General features: G+C 35.6%; 1 protein-coding gene across 4 annotated transcripts in view; it reads right to left on the reverse strand.

The window, feature by feature from the left end:
* The window catches only part of LOC135735478 (uncharacterized), a 30,674-nt gene extending 17,119 nt beyond the window's left edge, over window positions 1-13,555 (reverse strand). The window contains exons 1-12 of one of the 4 annotated variants that reach the window (XM_065253899.2): window positions 13,419-13,555; window positions 12,944-13,013; window positions 12,797-12,830; window positions 11,546-11,744; window positions 8,269-8,415; window positions 8,012-8,183; window positions 7,519-7,619; window positions 7,223-7,426; window positions 7,012-7,112; window positions 5,717-5,921; window positions 5,102-5,251; window positions 4,830-5,001 (exon numbers count right to left, since the gene is read on the reverse strand). In XM_065253899.2, coding sequence (XP_065109971.1) covers window positions 4,830-5,001; window positions 5,102-5,251; window positions 5,717-5,921; window positions 7,012-7,112; window positions 7,223-7,426; window positions 7,519-7,619; window positions 8,012-8,183; window positions 8,269-8,415; window positions 11,546-11,744; window positions 12,797-12,830; window positions 12,944-12,989 — 1,531 coding nt within the window. In that variant the 5' untranslated portion in view covers window positions 12,990-13,013; window positions 13,419-13,555. Of the gene's footprint in view, window positions 1-4,829; window positions 5,002-5,101; window positions 5,252-5,716; window positions 5,922-7,011; window positions 7,113-7,222; window positions 7,427-7,518; window positions 7,620-8,011; window positions 8,184-8,268; window positions 8,416-11,545; window positions 11,745-12,796; window positions 12,831-12,943 lie in introns of all 4 variants that reach the window. The other 3 variants (XM_065253901.2, XR_012336649.1, XR_012336650.1) reach the window with 3 other exon arrangements.
* Between the last annotated feature and the right edge of the window lie 4,449 nt (window positions 13,556-18,004).

Genomic DNA, 18,004 nt, shown 5'->3' on the forward strand with positions numbered 1-18,004 from the left:
GCGTATGTAGGAAAATGATGAAATTTGGCATAGTTGTAGTGGTGGTCATAAATAGTCATGTGGCCAAAAATGGGGTCTCTAGCAGTAACTCTATAGCGCCACCATTATCTCAAAAATTCAATATTCAAATGGTTATAACTCATGATCCATTAGATCTATGAAAATTCTACTTAGTGCATGTGATTGCTCTCATCCCGCTTATTGAATTTGATACTTTACATTAAGACTCCACCCATTACAGTAGCGGCCATTTTGAAATGTACAGTATTTCGTTTTTTCGCTACTCCTCCTTCAAATGTGGTTCAATTCTTATGAGATTTGGCACAGGTGATCTTTGGAGTCAGCCGCATAGAAATGACTGAACAGAATTTTAATATTTTTTTTTATTCAAAAGTTATTAATGCGTGAACTTAACGAGATTGACGGAAAAATGGTTCTGAAGCTGTAGCTCGGTCATTCTTTGATCAATCGAGATTTGGTACACTTCATGTCGACCATGAACTGTGGGTCCATGCCAAATTTGGTGACAGCGCCACATATGGGTCATGAGATAGTAAAAAAGGCTATTTTTGCGCATAACTTCTGAATCGTTTGTCAGAAAATTATGATCTTGGTGTCTACGGATTCCTTACCTCATGCCGCATCTGTCGATGTGTATTATGCCGGGTTTGACCGAACCGCCTGTCCGCCATTTTGAAATTTGTCATAAATTGTTATAACTTTTGAAGTATTGGATATATTGGCGCAAAAATCGGTAGGAAGCTTTGGCATGATGTCCTGATTGTATCTGGGAAGTCAGAATACAGCGCCACCTAGGGGTTATAAACTATAACAGTTCTTATAGAACTGCTCATAACTTCTGAATACTTTGTCGGATATTAATTTTCTTTGTGAAATTGTATTCACTGGTTTATGCCGATTGCAACGATACCTCGTTTGTCATTTTCCATCATTCTGTTCATGTGTTATTGTAAGGCATATGGTAAATGATTTTTTCGCTACTCCTTTTACAAATTTTGTTTATTTTATGCCAGGTTCTGCTCGTATAATGTTTGGAGCAATCCGCACAGAAATGACTGAACAGATTTTTCTTGCACCTAGGAATTTTTTGAGAAAAACCTCTGTAAAGTTGATCGTCCCTGTGATGTTGTCTATTTGTCATAGTTAATTACTTTATATTACATTTTATAGCGTTACTCTACGGAATGTTCTTCTTGTCTTCAATCTCACTTGAGCTTTTTGATTCTCATATACATTGTATTTCTGTGATTTCTGCTCTGCGGTGTCATTTCTACATCTTTGGTGATTGGCATATGTCAATGCTTGCATTTCTGTAATCTCTTTCCTGCTGCCCCTTGAGCTGTGTCTGCTGAGTGGCGCATCCACTAAGTCGTATGCATAGAGATCCTGAGTTCATGGGTTCGAATCCCATCTGAGCCAGGTGTTAATTTCTTCTATTAAAGTTTTGTTCTTTCCCACCTATTCTTCTTGACCTGTCTGTAGTTCACATATGTTCTATTTTTGCCATGTTTTCTGTTGCTGCTCTGCACTGCGGTGGTTCTGCTCTGTCATTGCAACGCTTTGGGTACTTGCTGCGCTTTGTGTTCTTGATGCACCTTGGGTGGTCAGTGAGCATTGGGTTATTGATACCTTCTATGTTGCTTGCTGTGCTTTGGGTGCTCATTGCGCTAAAGGTGCTTGGCCCCGAATCGCTGCTTGCAGCTATATTGGTCATTGTTTCTGTTAGTAAATTTTTCTTCTTCCCCAATGGGAGTCTATGGCAGCCCTATGAAGCGTATGTAGGAAAATGATGAAATTTGGCATAGTTGTAGTGGTGGTCATAAATAGTCATGTGGCCAAAAATGGGGTCTCTAGCAGTAACTATATAGCGCCACCATTATCTCAAAAATTCAATATTCAAACTGTTATAACTCATGATCCATTAGATCTATGAGAATTCTACTTAGTGCATGTGATTGCTCTCATCCCGCTTATTGCATTTGATACTTTACAGTAAGACTCCTCCCATTACAGTATCGGCCATTTTGAAATGTACAGTATTTCGTTTTTTCGCTACTCCTCCTTCAAATTTGGTTCAATTCTTATGAGATTTGGCACATGTGATCTTTGGAGTGAGCCGCATAGAAATGACTGAACAGAATTTTGATATTTGTCTTTATTCAAGAGTAATTAATGCGTGAACTTAACGAGATTGACGCAAAATTGGTTCTGAAGCTGTATCTCGGTCATTCTTTGATCAATCGAGATGAAATTTGGTACGCTTCATGTCGACCATGAAATGGGGGTCCATGCCAAATTTGGTGACAGCGCCACCTATGGGTAATGAGATAGGAAAAAAGGCTCTTTTTGCGCATAACTTCTGAATCGTTTGTCAGAAAATTATGATATTGGTGTCTACGGATTCCTTGGCTCATGCCGCATCTGTCGATGTGTATTATGCCGGGATTGACAGAAACGTCTGTCCGCCATTTTGAAATTTGTGATAAATTGCTATAACGTTTGAAGTATCGGATATATCGGCGCAAAAATCGGTAGGGAGCTTCGACATGATGTCCTGAGGAAATCAGAGAATAGCGCCACCTAGGGGTTATAAACTATAACAGTTCTTATAGAACTGCTTATAACTTCTGAATTCTTTGTATGGCATGTAAGCTCTTTTCTGCTGTTCCTTGAGCTGTGTCTACTGAGTGGCACATCTGTCTAAGTCGTATGCATAGAGATCCTGAGTTCATGGGTTTGAATCCAGCTTGAGGCAGGTGTTAGTTTCTTCTATTAAAGTTTTGTTCTTTCCCACCTGTTCTTCTTGACCTGTCTGTAGTTCACATATGTTCTATTTTTGCCATGTTTTCTGTTGCTGCTCTGCACTGCGGTGGTTCTGCTCTGTCATTGCAACGCTTTGGGTACTTGCTGCGCTTTGTGTTCTTGATGCACCTTGGGTGGTCAGTGAGCATTGGGTTATTGATACCTTCTATGTTGCTTGCTGTGCTTTGGGTGCTCATTGCGCTAAAGGTGCTTGGCCCCGAATCGCTGCTTGCAGCTATATTGGTCATTGTTTCTGTTAGTAAATTTTTCTTCTTCCCCAATGGGAGTCTATGGCAGCCCTATGAAGCGTATGTAGGAAAATGATGAAATTTGGCATAGTTGTAGTGGTGGTCATAAATAGTCATGTGGCCAAAAATGGGGTCTCTAGCAGTAACTCTATAGCGCCACCATTATCTCAAAAATTCAATATTCAAATGGTTATAACTCATGATCCATTAGATCTATGAGAATTCTACTTAGTGCATGTGATTGCTCTCATCCCGCTTATTGAATTTGATACTTTACAGTAAGACTCCTCCCATTACAGTATCGGCCATTTTGAAATGTACAGTATTTCATTTTTTCGCTACTCCTCCTTCAAATTTGGTTCAATTCTTATGAGATTTGGCACATGTGATCTTTGGAGTGAGCCGCATAGAAATGACTGAACAGAATTTTGATATTTGTCTTTATTCAAGAGTAATTAATGCGTGAACTTAACGAGATTGACGCAAAATTGGTTCTGAAGCTGTATCTCGGTCATTCTTTGATCAATCGAGATGAAATTTGGTACGCTTCATGTCGACCATGAAATGGGGGTCCATGCCAAATTTGGTGACAGCGCCACCTATGGGTAATGAGATAGGAAAAAAGGCTCTTTTTGTGCATAACTTCTGAATCGTTTGTCAGAAAATTATGATATTGGTGTCTACAGATTCCTTGGCTCATGCCGCATCTGTCGATGTGTATTATGCCGGGATTGACCGAACCGTCTGTCCGCCATTTTGAAATTTGTGATAAATTGCTATAACTTTTGAAGTATCGGATATATCGGCGCAAAAATCGGTAGGGAGCTTCGACATGATGTCCTGAGGAAATCAGAGAATAGCGCCACCTAGGGGTTATAAACTATAACAGTTCTTATAGAACTGCTTATAACTTCTGAATTCTTTGTATGGCATGTAAGCTCTTTTCTGCTGTTCCTTGAGCTGTGTCTACTGAGTGGCACATCTGTCTAAGTCGTATGCATAGAGATCCTGAGTTCATGGGTTTGAATCCAGCCTGAGGCAGGTGTTAGTTTCTTCTATTAAAGTTTTGTTCTTTCCCACCTGTTCTTCTTGACCTGTCTGTAGTTCACATATGTTCTATTTTTGCCATGTTTTCTGTTGCTGCTCTGCACTGCGGTGGTTCTGCTCTGTCATTGCAACGCTTTGGGTACTTGCTGCGCTTTGTGTTCTTGATGCACCTTGGGTGGTCAGTGAGCATTGGGTTATTGATACCTTCTATGTTGCTTGCTGTGCTTTGGGTGCTCATTGCGCTAAAGGTGCTTGGCCCCGAATCGCTGCTTGCAGCTATATTTGCTATTGTTTTTAAAATATGTATTTAGTCAGACACCTACAGTACTATTGCTATAGCTATCAGATGTTTAATTGTGCAAATGTAACTTTAATAGAAAAATACAGTATAGTAATCAAATATTCAGAGAAAATGCAACATTAAACAAAGATTAAACATATATTATATGGTGTGTATAAACTTTAACCCAAAAAGCTTTAGCTTCAGTAGTTAATAATGACACTGCATGTGAAAACTCAGATTAAGTATTTGTTAATGATACCACTGTTTTCTAAATAAAATCATAACCCTACACAATGTGCAGAATATTCTGTGTAAATATAACAATGATATCTTTAATACTGACTATCTTTTATACGTGAAAAAGACTTATGCTTCCTTGTCGAAGCCATCTTTAACCCTTGTGGTGCCCATGTTAATAAGGTTTTTACCCATTTCACTGACTCTTTCCCGGATGATTTTCAACTTGGCATAAAGTTGGTCATCTATAACTTGAACTGTATCTGCAGCTATGACATAAAGCAGGCAGAAAATCTGTTCTGAGATAGAAGGGTTTGGGTTGTAAAGTTCATCCCCGGAAGGGATTGGATTGTCTTCTTTGAACTAAATTTGTGAAAAAGGCACAAAATAGAAAGCATGAGATATTGCATACATTCAAATCTTCTGGTGAATTGTTTTATTGTCCAATAAAAAAGTTTATAACCTTATAGTCCTCCATTACATGGCCAAGTATGGTGCTAATGACATCTTCTACTGGCAACCCATGCAACATCTTAGCTTCTAAGCCCATTATATCACTGAAGACAAAAGGCAACTCCTTTCCACATTCATTACTGATTGTATATGTACTGAGCTGCAAACCAAGATCAAACACACTATAAATTTAAACAATTACTGTATAAGCATAAAAATGTTCCTAAAACAGTATAATTTGTGTCTTTAAAAATATACATATTTTTGTAGATATATGTCTTTGGTTTTTTAATTTAATTTATTTTTATCCCTGAGATATTTTGGATGTGCATACTCCATGCTGTTTTTGTTTAGACATGAAAAGCTCAGATGCAAAACCATCTACGTGTGTCTGATGTTTTCTTGTAAATTTTTGTCAGACTTTAAAGGGGTCATAATATGAGATTAAAAAAGATGTAAAATATTTGGTGAATTTATAATACGTGCCAAGAGCATTCAGTTAATGTAATTATTTTTGACGGAGGTGGTGTTTCACGGCTTTTGCATCCCGAGCTCCTCATATACTTATTTGAAAAACAAAAGCAGCAGCACGTATACACAATAATTTAAGTGAAAAGACACCTACTTTTTTTGTGAAACTTTTACTTGCACCAGCAGTGGCATCAGCAAGTGCTTCATTAATAATCTCTCCTTGAAAGGCGCTGCTGACAGAGTTTATAAAGCTGGACTTTCCTGCTCCAATTTGTCCAACTACCAGGATCCTGACATTTTTAACATCTGGATTTTTCACAGAAAAGTTTTCCAGCCGTCGTTTGAGCATTTCCTTTTGCCTGTCCCAAGACCAGACACAAATGTTATGTGCACATTCATTAATTCAAATGTAAATGTTTGACACAAATCTTTGCAATTTACTCATATATGTGACAAAAAATTGTCTAATTATCTATTTCTACTATCAAGGAATGAACTTTGTTGTTTGTCTTTAATACTTCCCTAAATAAAATTACCTAAAAGCTTTTTCACACACAGATTATAGAAAATACATGAAAATATCCCAAGGGTTTTTCCGGGGATTGTTTTATTTTGGTTTATTCACACTGCCAATAATCTGTCAAGCAATTTGCTGGCAATTTTATGAGACTTTTCTGGGATCATTGTGATGGTGAGTGAAGCTTAACTCAGGATGCACACCAGATGCGATAGATGCAGCAAGCGTGAGTGATTTACATGTTAAGTCAATGCAAAGACTCGATGAGGCATCCTGCGGTGCATTCCGCATGAATTGAACGGTGCCGCGGAAAAAGCGCGAGTTGAAAAATCTGAACTTCGGCAAATTTCCGCGCCGCAATAACCAATCAGGACCTGCTGTAGTAGTGACGTGATTACAGGAAGCATGCGGAGTCTCAGCGGAGTCGCAGAAGCCCCTCCCATGACGCGAATTACAGCGTGAATGTCTTGAATGACTAGAATTTCACGCGCGGCTTTCACGTGCGAATGAAGCAAGTAAACTCAAATGTTCAAGCGTCCAACTACGTGCAAATAGTTTTTACAGCAATCTGCTATTATCCATCAGGTAGCACTCTTACCCAACTTATAAAACCGGAAACAACCCCTTAGGTCAAACAGTTCAAACACTATTTTGATCATCACTCTGAATCTGATCTCTATCAAAGTCCGTCACAAAACACAATTATCTCAGCTTTTTGCTCAAAATTTGGTATTTTTGAAAAAAATATACCCATATCTGAGAGGTGATAAAAAATAAGATAGTGAAACATTTCTTTGTTTGAATGCAGATGGTCAGTTTTTACATTTGATATATTGTATGTTTATTTAAAGAAGAACTTGAATTGCGCAAAATGTGATATTTGATGAACATATTATACATGCCGAGAGCATCAGAATCAGATAAGATCTTACCCCCAGTCAAATTTTCTCCATGGTTTTTCCAGTTCTAAGGAGGCTTCCACTGAAACTACAGGTTTTGAGTCCTTACACTGCAGTTCCATGTGGCTTTTTACCTTAAGTATTTACAGTCATATCAACAATATTAACTGTCATGGATATAGTGACTTGTAATATCTTTCACAAAACAACCACATATACACATTTAAATCCAAAATGTGCACACCTGTTTAGAAGTTGATGCATACAAAGGCATAAATGAGTTATATTCTTCCATTCGTAGTCTTTCATTGGCGAGAAATACAATTTGATCAAATGCTTTTAGAATCAGAACATCAACATCATCATCAGTGTCAATCTCATTATGGTAGTTCTTCACGGGGAAGATGTTGCACATTGGCACACCAACTTTAATACAACACTTTTCCACCTAGAAAGGACCACCAATGCAAAGTTAGAGAAGAGATAGCTCTATAAAGTTCAGATTAAGTTAAAGCATGAAATCATTAACTATTGATCTACCTTTTCTTTAATTTTCTTGCTGTAATAGATTTTTTTTAGATCACTCCAAACCAGTGGACATGCTTGATCAACCTTGGTCAAGATAATTACCTGGGGAATGCCTAAAAGAAAAGTATAGATGCAATATAAGTCTACAGTGGATATCCTATAAGAGACAAATTAGTTTACAATTATAAGCAATTTGTGTAGAACTGGGAAACATTATTTAGATCCAAAGATAGAAAGTTGTGAACTACAAGTGAATACTGTAAGTTGAATTTTTTTTTACAGAAAGCATTTGCTGTTTTGTACTGTGAGTCAATTATGTGTATGTCTTGAAATGTACTTGTTGTATTGTGGTTTAAAGTCTGTTTAGAACATTTTCAAGTATTGTGTTTTCATTATAAATGTTGCATTTTGATTCACACTATCACATTGTCCTGGTCCACACCCTTTGTCTACAGCCCAATAAAATAACAGTAGATTTAGGTCAGTCTAGGTATGTCAGTCTTACCCATTTCACTGATTCTCTTGCGGATTAACCTCAATTTCTGAAAAAGTTGCTCATCTATCAGCTCAATTGTATCTGCAGCTATGACGTAAACCAAGCAGAAAGATTGGTCAGCGAGAGAAGGGTCGCTCTTGTAATATGGATCCTTCATAGAGAGTGGCTTATCCTCATGAAACTAAATTTAGAAAACAGATTAAATTTACAGATTAAAATTATATATTGTGCAATAATTTTTTTAAATAAATTAAATAGCCTCTTACCTTATAGCCATCTGTTACATGACCAAATATGGTATGGATAATGTCTTCTATTTGTAACCCGAACATTGTGTCAGATTCTAAGCCCATTATGTCCTTCATGACAAAGGGTAAAGTAACATCTCCACTTCTGATGCGATGTGTTTGGAGCTACAAATCGAAATCAAAAGTACAAAATTTAAAATACTATGTATATTTATATTTTAAGCACTTTGTACGCATACACTGTAAAAAATTGCTGTTAAAAAACAGCCAAATTTAACAGTATGATTCTGTTTTTTAACAAAAACAGAAGTATACTGTTAAATTTTGCATTCTGTAAAAAAACAGTTTTCAGAATAATGTGAATTTACAGCCCTGAGAGTCCACCGTTTAAGAATGCGTCCCAAATCACACCATACACCCTCGTTCACTATTCCCTACACTAGTTTCCTAATGATCCACCTGAAATCAAGTCAATGAGTTCAGATACTGAAGCATTAATGATGGACACCTGCTGCTAATAAACAGAATCACTAAAGAAAAGATAAATAAAAAGATAAGACATGAGCAGAAACACTTACAGACACAAAGACTTTGATGAACATCAACTGAAAATAACAGAACACAATAAATCTCTCCATATATCACCAGAGGAGAATTAAACATTTACACAAACACCATTACCATCTTCACTTAGAAACCACTTTGACTTTATTTCTGTTATACATTTACAAAAGTTCTTACTGAGAACAAGCATGTGTTTACTAGACTTTACAAGCAATTTCTTTAAAGTCACCATTATTGTGATCACTGTTTTCATTAGTTGGGCTCTTGACTTGGTTTTCAGTCTGGTTGCTGTAATTGTGTCTTTATGATGCATGTTTGTTATGGCAAAGAAAACCAAGAGATTATAGACTCTTGTGAGGTTGACTGACTGATTGTTGATCAGTAGTTTATTTTACCAAATTCATGGAACTTAATCATAACAATTAGTAGTACTTAGGAATGTTTGTGACTAAGTATATACATATTTGAATCAGAATCATTGCAATAGTTATTATTAAAGTAATCTGATATCTTGACAGAGTTGCCTACAAATAGATTTTTGCAAACTTGAAAACAGTCTTCAGATGACACTCACAGACATCAAGAATCAGCCTACGATTCTCAACTAGGGTGACAAAAGAAAATGGAAAAACAGTTCATCGGCCTAATGAGTTTTGTACTATGCTGATACCCAGCATGCATTGCAGCATGAAGCTTTTCATTTGATAGTCACCATTGTTGAGATTCATAGCCTGATTCTTGATGTCTGTGTGTGTAGTTTGCACGTGTTTTTTAATTTCATTTAATCCCAATGTTTTTAAGATTCCTCTGGCTACCTCAACACTCAGTTTCTGTCACATTATAAGACTACTATAAGGGGTTGCCACCCATCTAATCACTTATGAGCTTCTGTATAAATCAGTAAATTACTTTTGACTCATGAGACTTACACCATAACAGTCATTAGTTAGTGATAATACTTTATTTATACTTTTATGCCATATTCAATGTCTTTCAAATCACATTGATAAGCATGAATAAATGTAACACCAAAGCACAAACCCAAGGATCAAGAGTCCTAGTAAAGTAAACACTGATCACGAGAATGGTAACTATTATTTAGGGATTAGACTATTAGACTAGAACTGTCCAAACTCAAAACAACTTGCACTGACATATTTTAAAATACATCAGTGCCCTTTGTTTCGCCTGAAAATGCACAAGTAATGTTTTTAGTTAGGCATGTTTGTTAAAACTTGTTAAATTTCCTAATTAAACTATTCCTGGTTTAAGATAATACCTGTTTAGGAAACCCCACCGTATGATTTATTTCTCAGTAAGAGCTAATGTACATATAAAATAAAATCTAAGTGGTTTGTAATAAATGAAGATGTTAATGCTGTTTGTGGAGTTGTTTGATGATCTTCTTGTGAGATCTTAGAAAATCTGAGTAAGTCTGAGTCTCTTCTAAGTCTGTAAGTTGAGTTTCTGCTGGTTTTCTCTTTTATTCGGTTCTTGTTCATCTTTCATTCAGTGATTGTGTTTGTTAATAGCAGCTGTTCATCATTAACTCAATCATCACTTCATTATCTCATTAACTTCAACATCGGGTCTGTTTCTTTTACTCTTTGTAGTGTGGACACATTAAGCAGTGTTCTTTTGACACCAAGGATTTTGCGATGGGGTTTAAAGGGTTAAATATGTAAGATATAAAAACACAGAATGCTAATGTTTTTTAACAGTCCGAAGGAGACCGTAAAAAAACATTATCTTGCTGGCAACCAAGCTGCCAGTTGATTACTGTTATTTAACAGAATGTGCTGTGAAAAAACAGAAAACCTAACAGTCAAATTTGCATACAGAAATATGTTAATTTCACACAGACATTAGAGAAAAGTCCTTGTATTTTGTTTTTTAAATCATGTGAACTTAAAAACTGATCAGGGGATTTACACAAGATGATAATGTGAGAGATCTCTTAGTGTTTAATGTTCTGTTTTGTTAGGATTTGACTCAGTTTTTGGGTTACCATTGTGCTGAAGGGTAGTGTGGTTGTTTAGGTCAAGGACGGGCAATAGATCATTGATGTTATGCTGCCTGTTGTTTTATTTTAAAGCAGTAACTTTGTAGTTTGCTCATGATGAACTACATGAGATTTGTGTGAAAGTTTAAATGTTTGCAGTTCAATTTTAGAAGTAATATTTGTGTTCAATGGACTCAAATGAATTAAGTTCATAATACTAACACCACCATATAAATATATATTTATAAACTTGAATGGATCCTGCAATTGGTGTCCTAAATTAAATGAGTTGCTTTCAGGGCATTATAACATTAACATACTGTTAAAATATGGGAGCTGTAAATTAACGGAAGTAGAACTGTATTTTAACAGAGGCAGAACCGTAAAATAACATTATCTTGCTGGCAACCAAGCTGCCAGTTGATTACTGTTATTTAACGGCACAATTTTTTACAGTGTAGGTCCCTCATACATGTAGACTATGTAGTAAGTAGGCCAGGAGAGGTATTGTATTTTGTCACAATGCGCATGCGTCGAATGTCTGTGTATAAAGTATACAAGTCAAATAAACTATGTTTTGCAAAGCTGTGCATATACACCCGCGTACACATAAAAATTAACTATACTCCAGGCTTTAGGATGCTATTCTAATAAAGAAATCTGATAACAAAAAGATAAAAACATTCTGGGTGTACTTACTAAGTAAAACTGGATGACAAATATACTTACTCTTTTTGTGAAACTATAGGCAGTATTTGCATCTGCTAGTGCACTTGAGGTGATCCGCTCTTGAAAAACATTATTGACAGAATTGATAAAGCTGGACTTTCCTGCCCCAATCTGTCCAGCGATCAGAATCTTGATCTCCTTTACATCTGGATTACACACATGGAACTCCTCTAGACGTTTTTTCAGCTTAGCTTTCTGTCTGTGTCAAGGCAAGAGACAGTTACAAGGACAGGGCAGATTATTTTTTGTTAGCTCAATTACAAGCAATAAACTCATTAACATTCACTGACATTTTTATGTTGCCATAATGTTATTGGAAACATTAGCTGTGATGGATTTTACAATTTGGTCAATGTTATGGTAAGACATTGAATATGCTAAATTGCTAACAGATTTTTGATATTTCTAAGAGTCATAGCGCCACCATGTAGCAATAACACCGTAGTGTAGGGGTGGGCAATTCTGGAGGGCCACAGTCCTGCCGAGTTTAGCTCCAACCTTTATCAAGCACAACTGAACTTCATTTGCAAGTTATACTTTGATACTGAAAACTTTGATTAGATTTTCCAGGTGTGCTTGATTAGGATTGGAGCTAAACTCTGCAGGACTGTGGCCCTCTAGGACCAGAATTGCCCACCCCTGGCGTAGTGGTTGGGTGACAAATGCATGAATCCCCTAAAAGGTGTATTTAAACGTTTATGCACTTTACAGAAAATCCAAATAGCCTTCTTTCTGTTGGGTGGAGCCACTTGGCCATTTTAAGTGAGTTTTAGCCCCCCAAATTTCTGTCCAGCTTCCCAAAAATTTCTGATCGTTTTAGCCCCCATATCGCATACGTATGAATGTGGCCGCAGGGCTTCAACGTGCTTCAGCCCCACCACGTCTTTTTGTTTTTTAAATGACACACCTAAAAACGTTACACTTTGCTCAGGCCCACAAAGTGTTTTGTAGTCAATTTTAACATGCTATAATAAATTATCTGTGGAGAATTTAGAGCTAAAACTTCACAAACACACTCTGGGGACATATATTTGGGGACAAATATTTATTTTACATCTTTAATAAATCTCATAATATGACCCCTTTAAAAGTTGCAAATAATGTTTTTACTCAGTAAATTATGTTGTCCTTGTTTTCCTGATTTTTTAAATCAGTCCATTTTTTATCTACAGTACTATGCATGACAATAAGTCATATACATAAATTAATCAGATAATCAACAGTTACCTAGCCGAGTAACTTATTACTTACTTCCAATCAAAGTTTCTCCATGGTTGTTCCAATTCTGGAAAACATATATAATTTAAAAACAGTTAAACTGCAGGGTGCTCTCTAAAATATTAATATTAGTACAGCTTATGTAAATATTGTTTGTATGTATAAAAATAATCTTCTTACTTGGTGCATGCACTGGCATTGAAGACTTTGATCCTGATTGTCCCATTTTATCTTGTTTTTTCTCCTAAATCTTGAAAGTTAACAATATCTACTTGCAGACACATTTTTTTTTTAATGTACAGTAGCTCTGAAGTCCAGTATGAAGGCATATATTTTGACTTACAGGTTTTAAATAATAAACAGTTTTGTGTTCACAGTATATACACATTTATTTATTTAGAAAAAAAACTTACATTTCCAACTTGAAAATGGCAGGCCCCTTGTTGATATTAATTTTTTTAAAGTATTGTTTGCTTTTGCAAGTGCTTATATATACACAAGCATGCACATGTGGTTTACGGGGACATTTCCATAGACGCAATGCATTTTATACTGTACAAACTGTTATATTCTTTAGTGCTGTACATATCCAATATAATAAATAAATACATAAAACCACACACAAAGACATCAAAGAATATAACAAATTGCTCACCTGAGTTTCTCCAGAAGATGGTCTGATGAGTAGACTGCTAAATTCTAAATTCTTCTTTGTGTGTGATACAGAGTCTTAGTCTCCGTTGTTGATTGTAATGTTAAAAACACTGCCGATGTTGATTCCTTCCGTTCGACTTTGCCACTTTCACTTTCAATGTACTTCACAAACCGTGTAAACCACTGACTTAAAATCCCCTAACCTGGCAGCCCAGAGAACATGTGTTGTCCATAATATGTTAATGTCATACACTTTTAAAAATGAAGGAGACCATTTTGGGCTCTTTAATTCTATAAAGCAGCTGCATTAAAGGTTATTTGCAGTGAAAAAGGTAATTTAGACTATAAAGAAAAAAGAATAAAGAAAATAGTTATTTATAAGACATTTAACTGAATGGTTCTTTGGGGAACCAAAAATGGTTCTTCTTGGTATTGCTGTCATTTTGAAGAACCATTTGCAGCACCTGACCAGGTCAGCAAAAATGCCCCCTTGCATGATGTAATATTATGATTCGAGAAATGTACCAAAGTGACTGAAAAAAACTGTAATTATCTGTGGAGTATTTTAAGCTTAAACTTCATATACGCACTCTGTGCACACCACATATCTATTTTACATCTTTAAAAAATCTCACAATATGACCCCTTTAACACTGGGTATTTTGTTGTGTACTGTAACCTGTTATGGGGTACGGAAATGGTTAAAGCATGTTTTGTGGTTAGCTGACTCATGTATACTTTTTTCCTCTAGCAGCTTTCAGTTGTGCAAGCTGTCATAATAAACACTGTTAGACATTACAGTTTTTTTCAGTCGCTTTGGTACATTTTTCGAATCATCCTCGACATTTGCAAAACAATAAGTGCATTTCTCAAAACAATTTACAAATAGCAAAACACCATGCATAACCTGCAAAAGCCAGTATCTTGCTCAAAATCCTTAGTTCATCTCTCAAAAGTAAATATCTGTGTCAATGAAAAACATTTGCAGATTTGGGGTGTGTCCTTTATGCAAATGAGCTGATGAAACGCAAATTAAGTATGCGTATGCACAAATTTGTTCGTAAAATGTGCGTATGGACATTTTAACGTACAAATCATGATTTAACAGAAATTTCTTACTAAAATTTATTTTAAATGTATACAAAAATGTAAGAACAATAGACCATATGTACCAATAATAATGAACATGGAAAAAATATATATAAAATATGTAACACCGATATATAATATAGGGTTCTGTTTCCTTGAAGTCAGTTTTAGTTCTTGTGTTTCAATTTTCTTCAGCGATTCTGCTCATTATCAGGTGTCTTCAATAATCAAAAAAACATCACTTAAATGTTCACTTAAGTATCCAATTGACTCTAACACTGCTTCAATGTTACTTTAACACAAATCAATTAATTCAATTAACACAGCATGATTGACCCGGTCTCGAGTCAGTCTCGGCTTGGACTCAACTACAACACTAGCGTGCCGCATCCGGAAGTGCTTGTGCAACATTACGCACAGTGCGTAAACATTATCGATCACTTATCGAACTGTCGTTACGGTTTTATCAAAAAATTTAGATCGGTAAAATTACTGTTAACTAATTATCGCCCAGCACTAGTTGAATTTGAAACTCAATTGTGCCTTCAATTAATTTTTTTCTCTTTCTCTCTCTGTCTGCACTAAATGTCAGTGCCGTGGTTGGGTAGTGCAGATTAAGTGGGTGGTTATTATAATTGGCCTTGCTACCTACGTCACAAAACAGGCGAAATCTAAACAACCTAATTTTTCACATGCTTGCAGAGAATGGCTTACCCAAACAAAGTTACTGGGTTGTTCTTTTTCACGTTTTGTGGGTTAATAGAAGCACTGGGGACCCAATTATAACGAAAACTAAAACATTTACTTTTTTGCAAAGTTTGAGATGCATTATACTTTCCTACAGCATCCACCTTGCCAACACCCATGTCCACAAAGCTTTAAAAGTATATTTAACAAACAGGACATTCACAAATTCAGGAAAGCTAAGAAAACCCACTGCAGTGAATATACTGTATGAGTGTGCGACCCCACAGCAACACAACGCTCTTGACATCCATTTATCAGAGTGTATAGCTCGTATAACACACTTGTGATCACTGAACTAAGTTTTCTTTCTTGTTTAAGTGAACATAAACAGCTGGATATTTCTCATTGAAACTTAAAGCAGTCTGTCTTGGGTCTCAAAGTGTCAGAAATGTTCATTCCACACCAGAAATGAAAATCACTCACTCCTCTTAACTGTAAAAAATTTGCAGTTGTACATTTAATTCATACAGTGAGTTCTATTTATGTTTTTTGCTAATTTTAAGTTATAGATTGTTTACAGATAATTTCATTATAATAAACTTATATTTAATACACGTTAATGAAAAATGGACTAGAATTTACTTGAAAAAAGCTAGGAAACAAACCTCATTTAGAAAACACTTTTACAGTTAAAAGAATTGCCGAGTAAAGGCAAAATACAATTATCAGCAGATCATTGTATTAGCAATGCTAACAGAATATTTTAAAGCAACACTATGTAGTTTCCATGTAAAAATCACTTACAGCTCCCCCATGTGGTTGAAAAGCGCAACAGTGCCTGGTTTCAGACACTCTTCTGCAGGCAGGGGGAGGGGCGGGGCTGTGTTTCCTACCCTCCACCGCCACTTTTAGAGTGTGCTTGTAGCAGCTAGGAGGTTGCTCAGGTTGCAGCATCAGTACAATTTGTCCAGTTTAAAGTTGTTCTATCACTGAAATAATTTTAGAGACATTATTTAAAGGTAAAAAAAACTACATAGTGTTGCTTTAAGTAATGTATTTATGAAGCACAAACATCAGGAATCAAAGTACGCATCCCAACAATGAAGACAAATAAAATTGTAAAAAGTTCATTATTTATCCATGCCGCAGTGCATGCTGAGTCCTGGATGAGATTTGAAATTTGTTAATACCCAGCATGCATTGCAGCATGGATAAATAATGAACCTTTTACAATTTTATTTGTCACCATTGAGCTCGCTTACATGTACACCAATAATGTGATTATTCCCAATAATCAGAGTAAGGTCTTAATCCCAGAAAGACGTTTTACATGACTGGAGCTAACCTCTTCACTCCTGTTTACATGCAGTTTTTATTTTTTGGATTATTCACACATAACCCAATATTAGTTAATGCCATTAAAGGCAAGTGCTTTGTGCGAGTGAATAAGCATAAAGATATCGTTATGATGTGGTCACTAACATATAACGTCATAATTTCCCTAAGGGTTTTATACACTGCTGTCATATTTGAGTTCATGTAAAACTACTAATGTCAAGTTTAAAACGAATCTGTGCTAGACTCAAACAAACGCGATTAAAGCGTTTACATGGACGCATACTGCGATTAAAAACAGCGTACGCCAACTCTTTTAATACTATTATACTTACTGCGATTATGAGCCTAACCGCATTATTTTTATTGAAGTATTGTGTTTACATGAGGTAAAGTATAATCGCAGTATTGCCAAAATCCCATTATAATCGCATTATGAGGGTGCATCTAAACGTGGTCAATGTTGAGATTCATACTCTGATTCTTGATGGTTGTGCATCCCAAATGCACAGCGGTTAATTTTTGTCCATAGTTTCTAAAATTCCTTAATGACAAACTTCTGTATGTGAGAGTGATGGGTCTCATTTTGACAAAAAAAAAAAAACATTTTAAATCAATGAATTAAATGATGATATTTACTATTGGGTACCAACCACCACAGAATTGCACTATTAATTTTACATTAAGGAAATAAATGTGCTTTATACACACAAAGTTAACACAAATGATGAAAAACAAAACTGCAAGGGTCAAGAGTCCAACTAAAACAAACCCTGATCACCATAATGGTGACTTTAAATGAAACAAATCATCAACATCTAAACTTAATAAGTGAAATGTGTTTTCTAAAGCAATATTTTTACCGAACATTCAGAAATAATATTTTATAACAGTTTTAAAATAATAAAATACAATATTCCTCTATTATTGACATAACAAGCAAAAAAGTAAATATAGAAAACAGTTTTTTAAACAATCTTTGTGTGAAGATTAAAACATGACATTGTCATAACGTTTGAAATGGTAGAATGTAACATTCCTCTAACATTTAAACAACCCAGAAATGTTCTTAGAACGTTTAAAAAACTGAACGCTTTTTATGTTTGCAGCACTTTTTTTGGGAACATTGGGAACTTTCAAGGAACATTCTTAGATCTTTTCTCTGTTAGCTGGGCATGCGCATGGTTCATCTACTATCTGGGTTAGTAAGTATCTTTTAATTGCATTTGTCATTTTTTCCACCAATTGATTTCGATGACAAAACACAAAGTTAACATTACTTGAGCAATTCCGTTTAAATTTACGAATGTATTTGAGCACAAATAATAAAAAGATTAATAAATGTGGCATTTTGAAGTAGAAAGACAAAATAGTATTTGTTTGTAAAACATAACTTAGACACCGCTAACATTATTTACAAATCCAAAAAATCATTTTGCAGATGTCTGAAAAGTAAAACAAGATGATTATAGTCTT

This window comes from Paramisgurnus dabryanus, chromosome 4, assembly GCF_030506205.2.
Source record: "Paramisgurnus dabryanus chromosome 4, PD_genome_1.1, whole genome shotgun sequence".
NCBI classification, from domain to species: Eukaryota; Metazoa; Chordata; class Actinopteri; order Cypriniformes; family Cobitidae; genus Paramisgurnus; species Paramisgurnus dabryanus.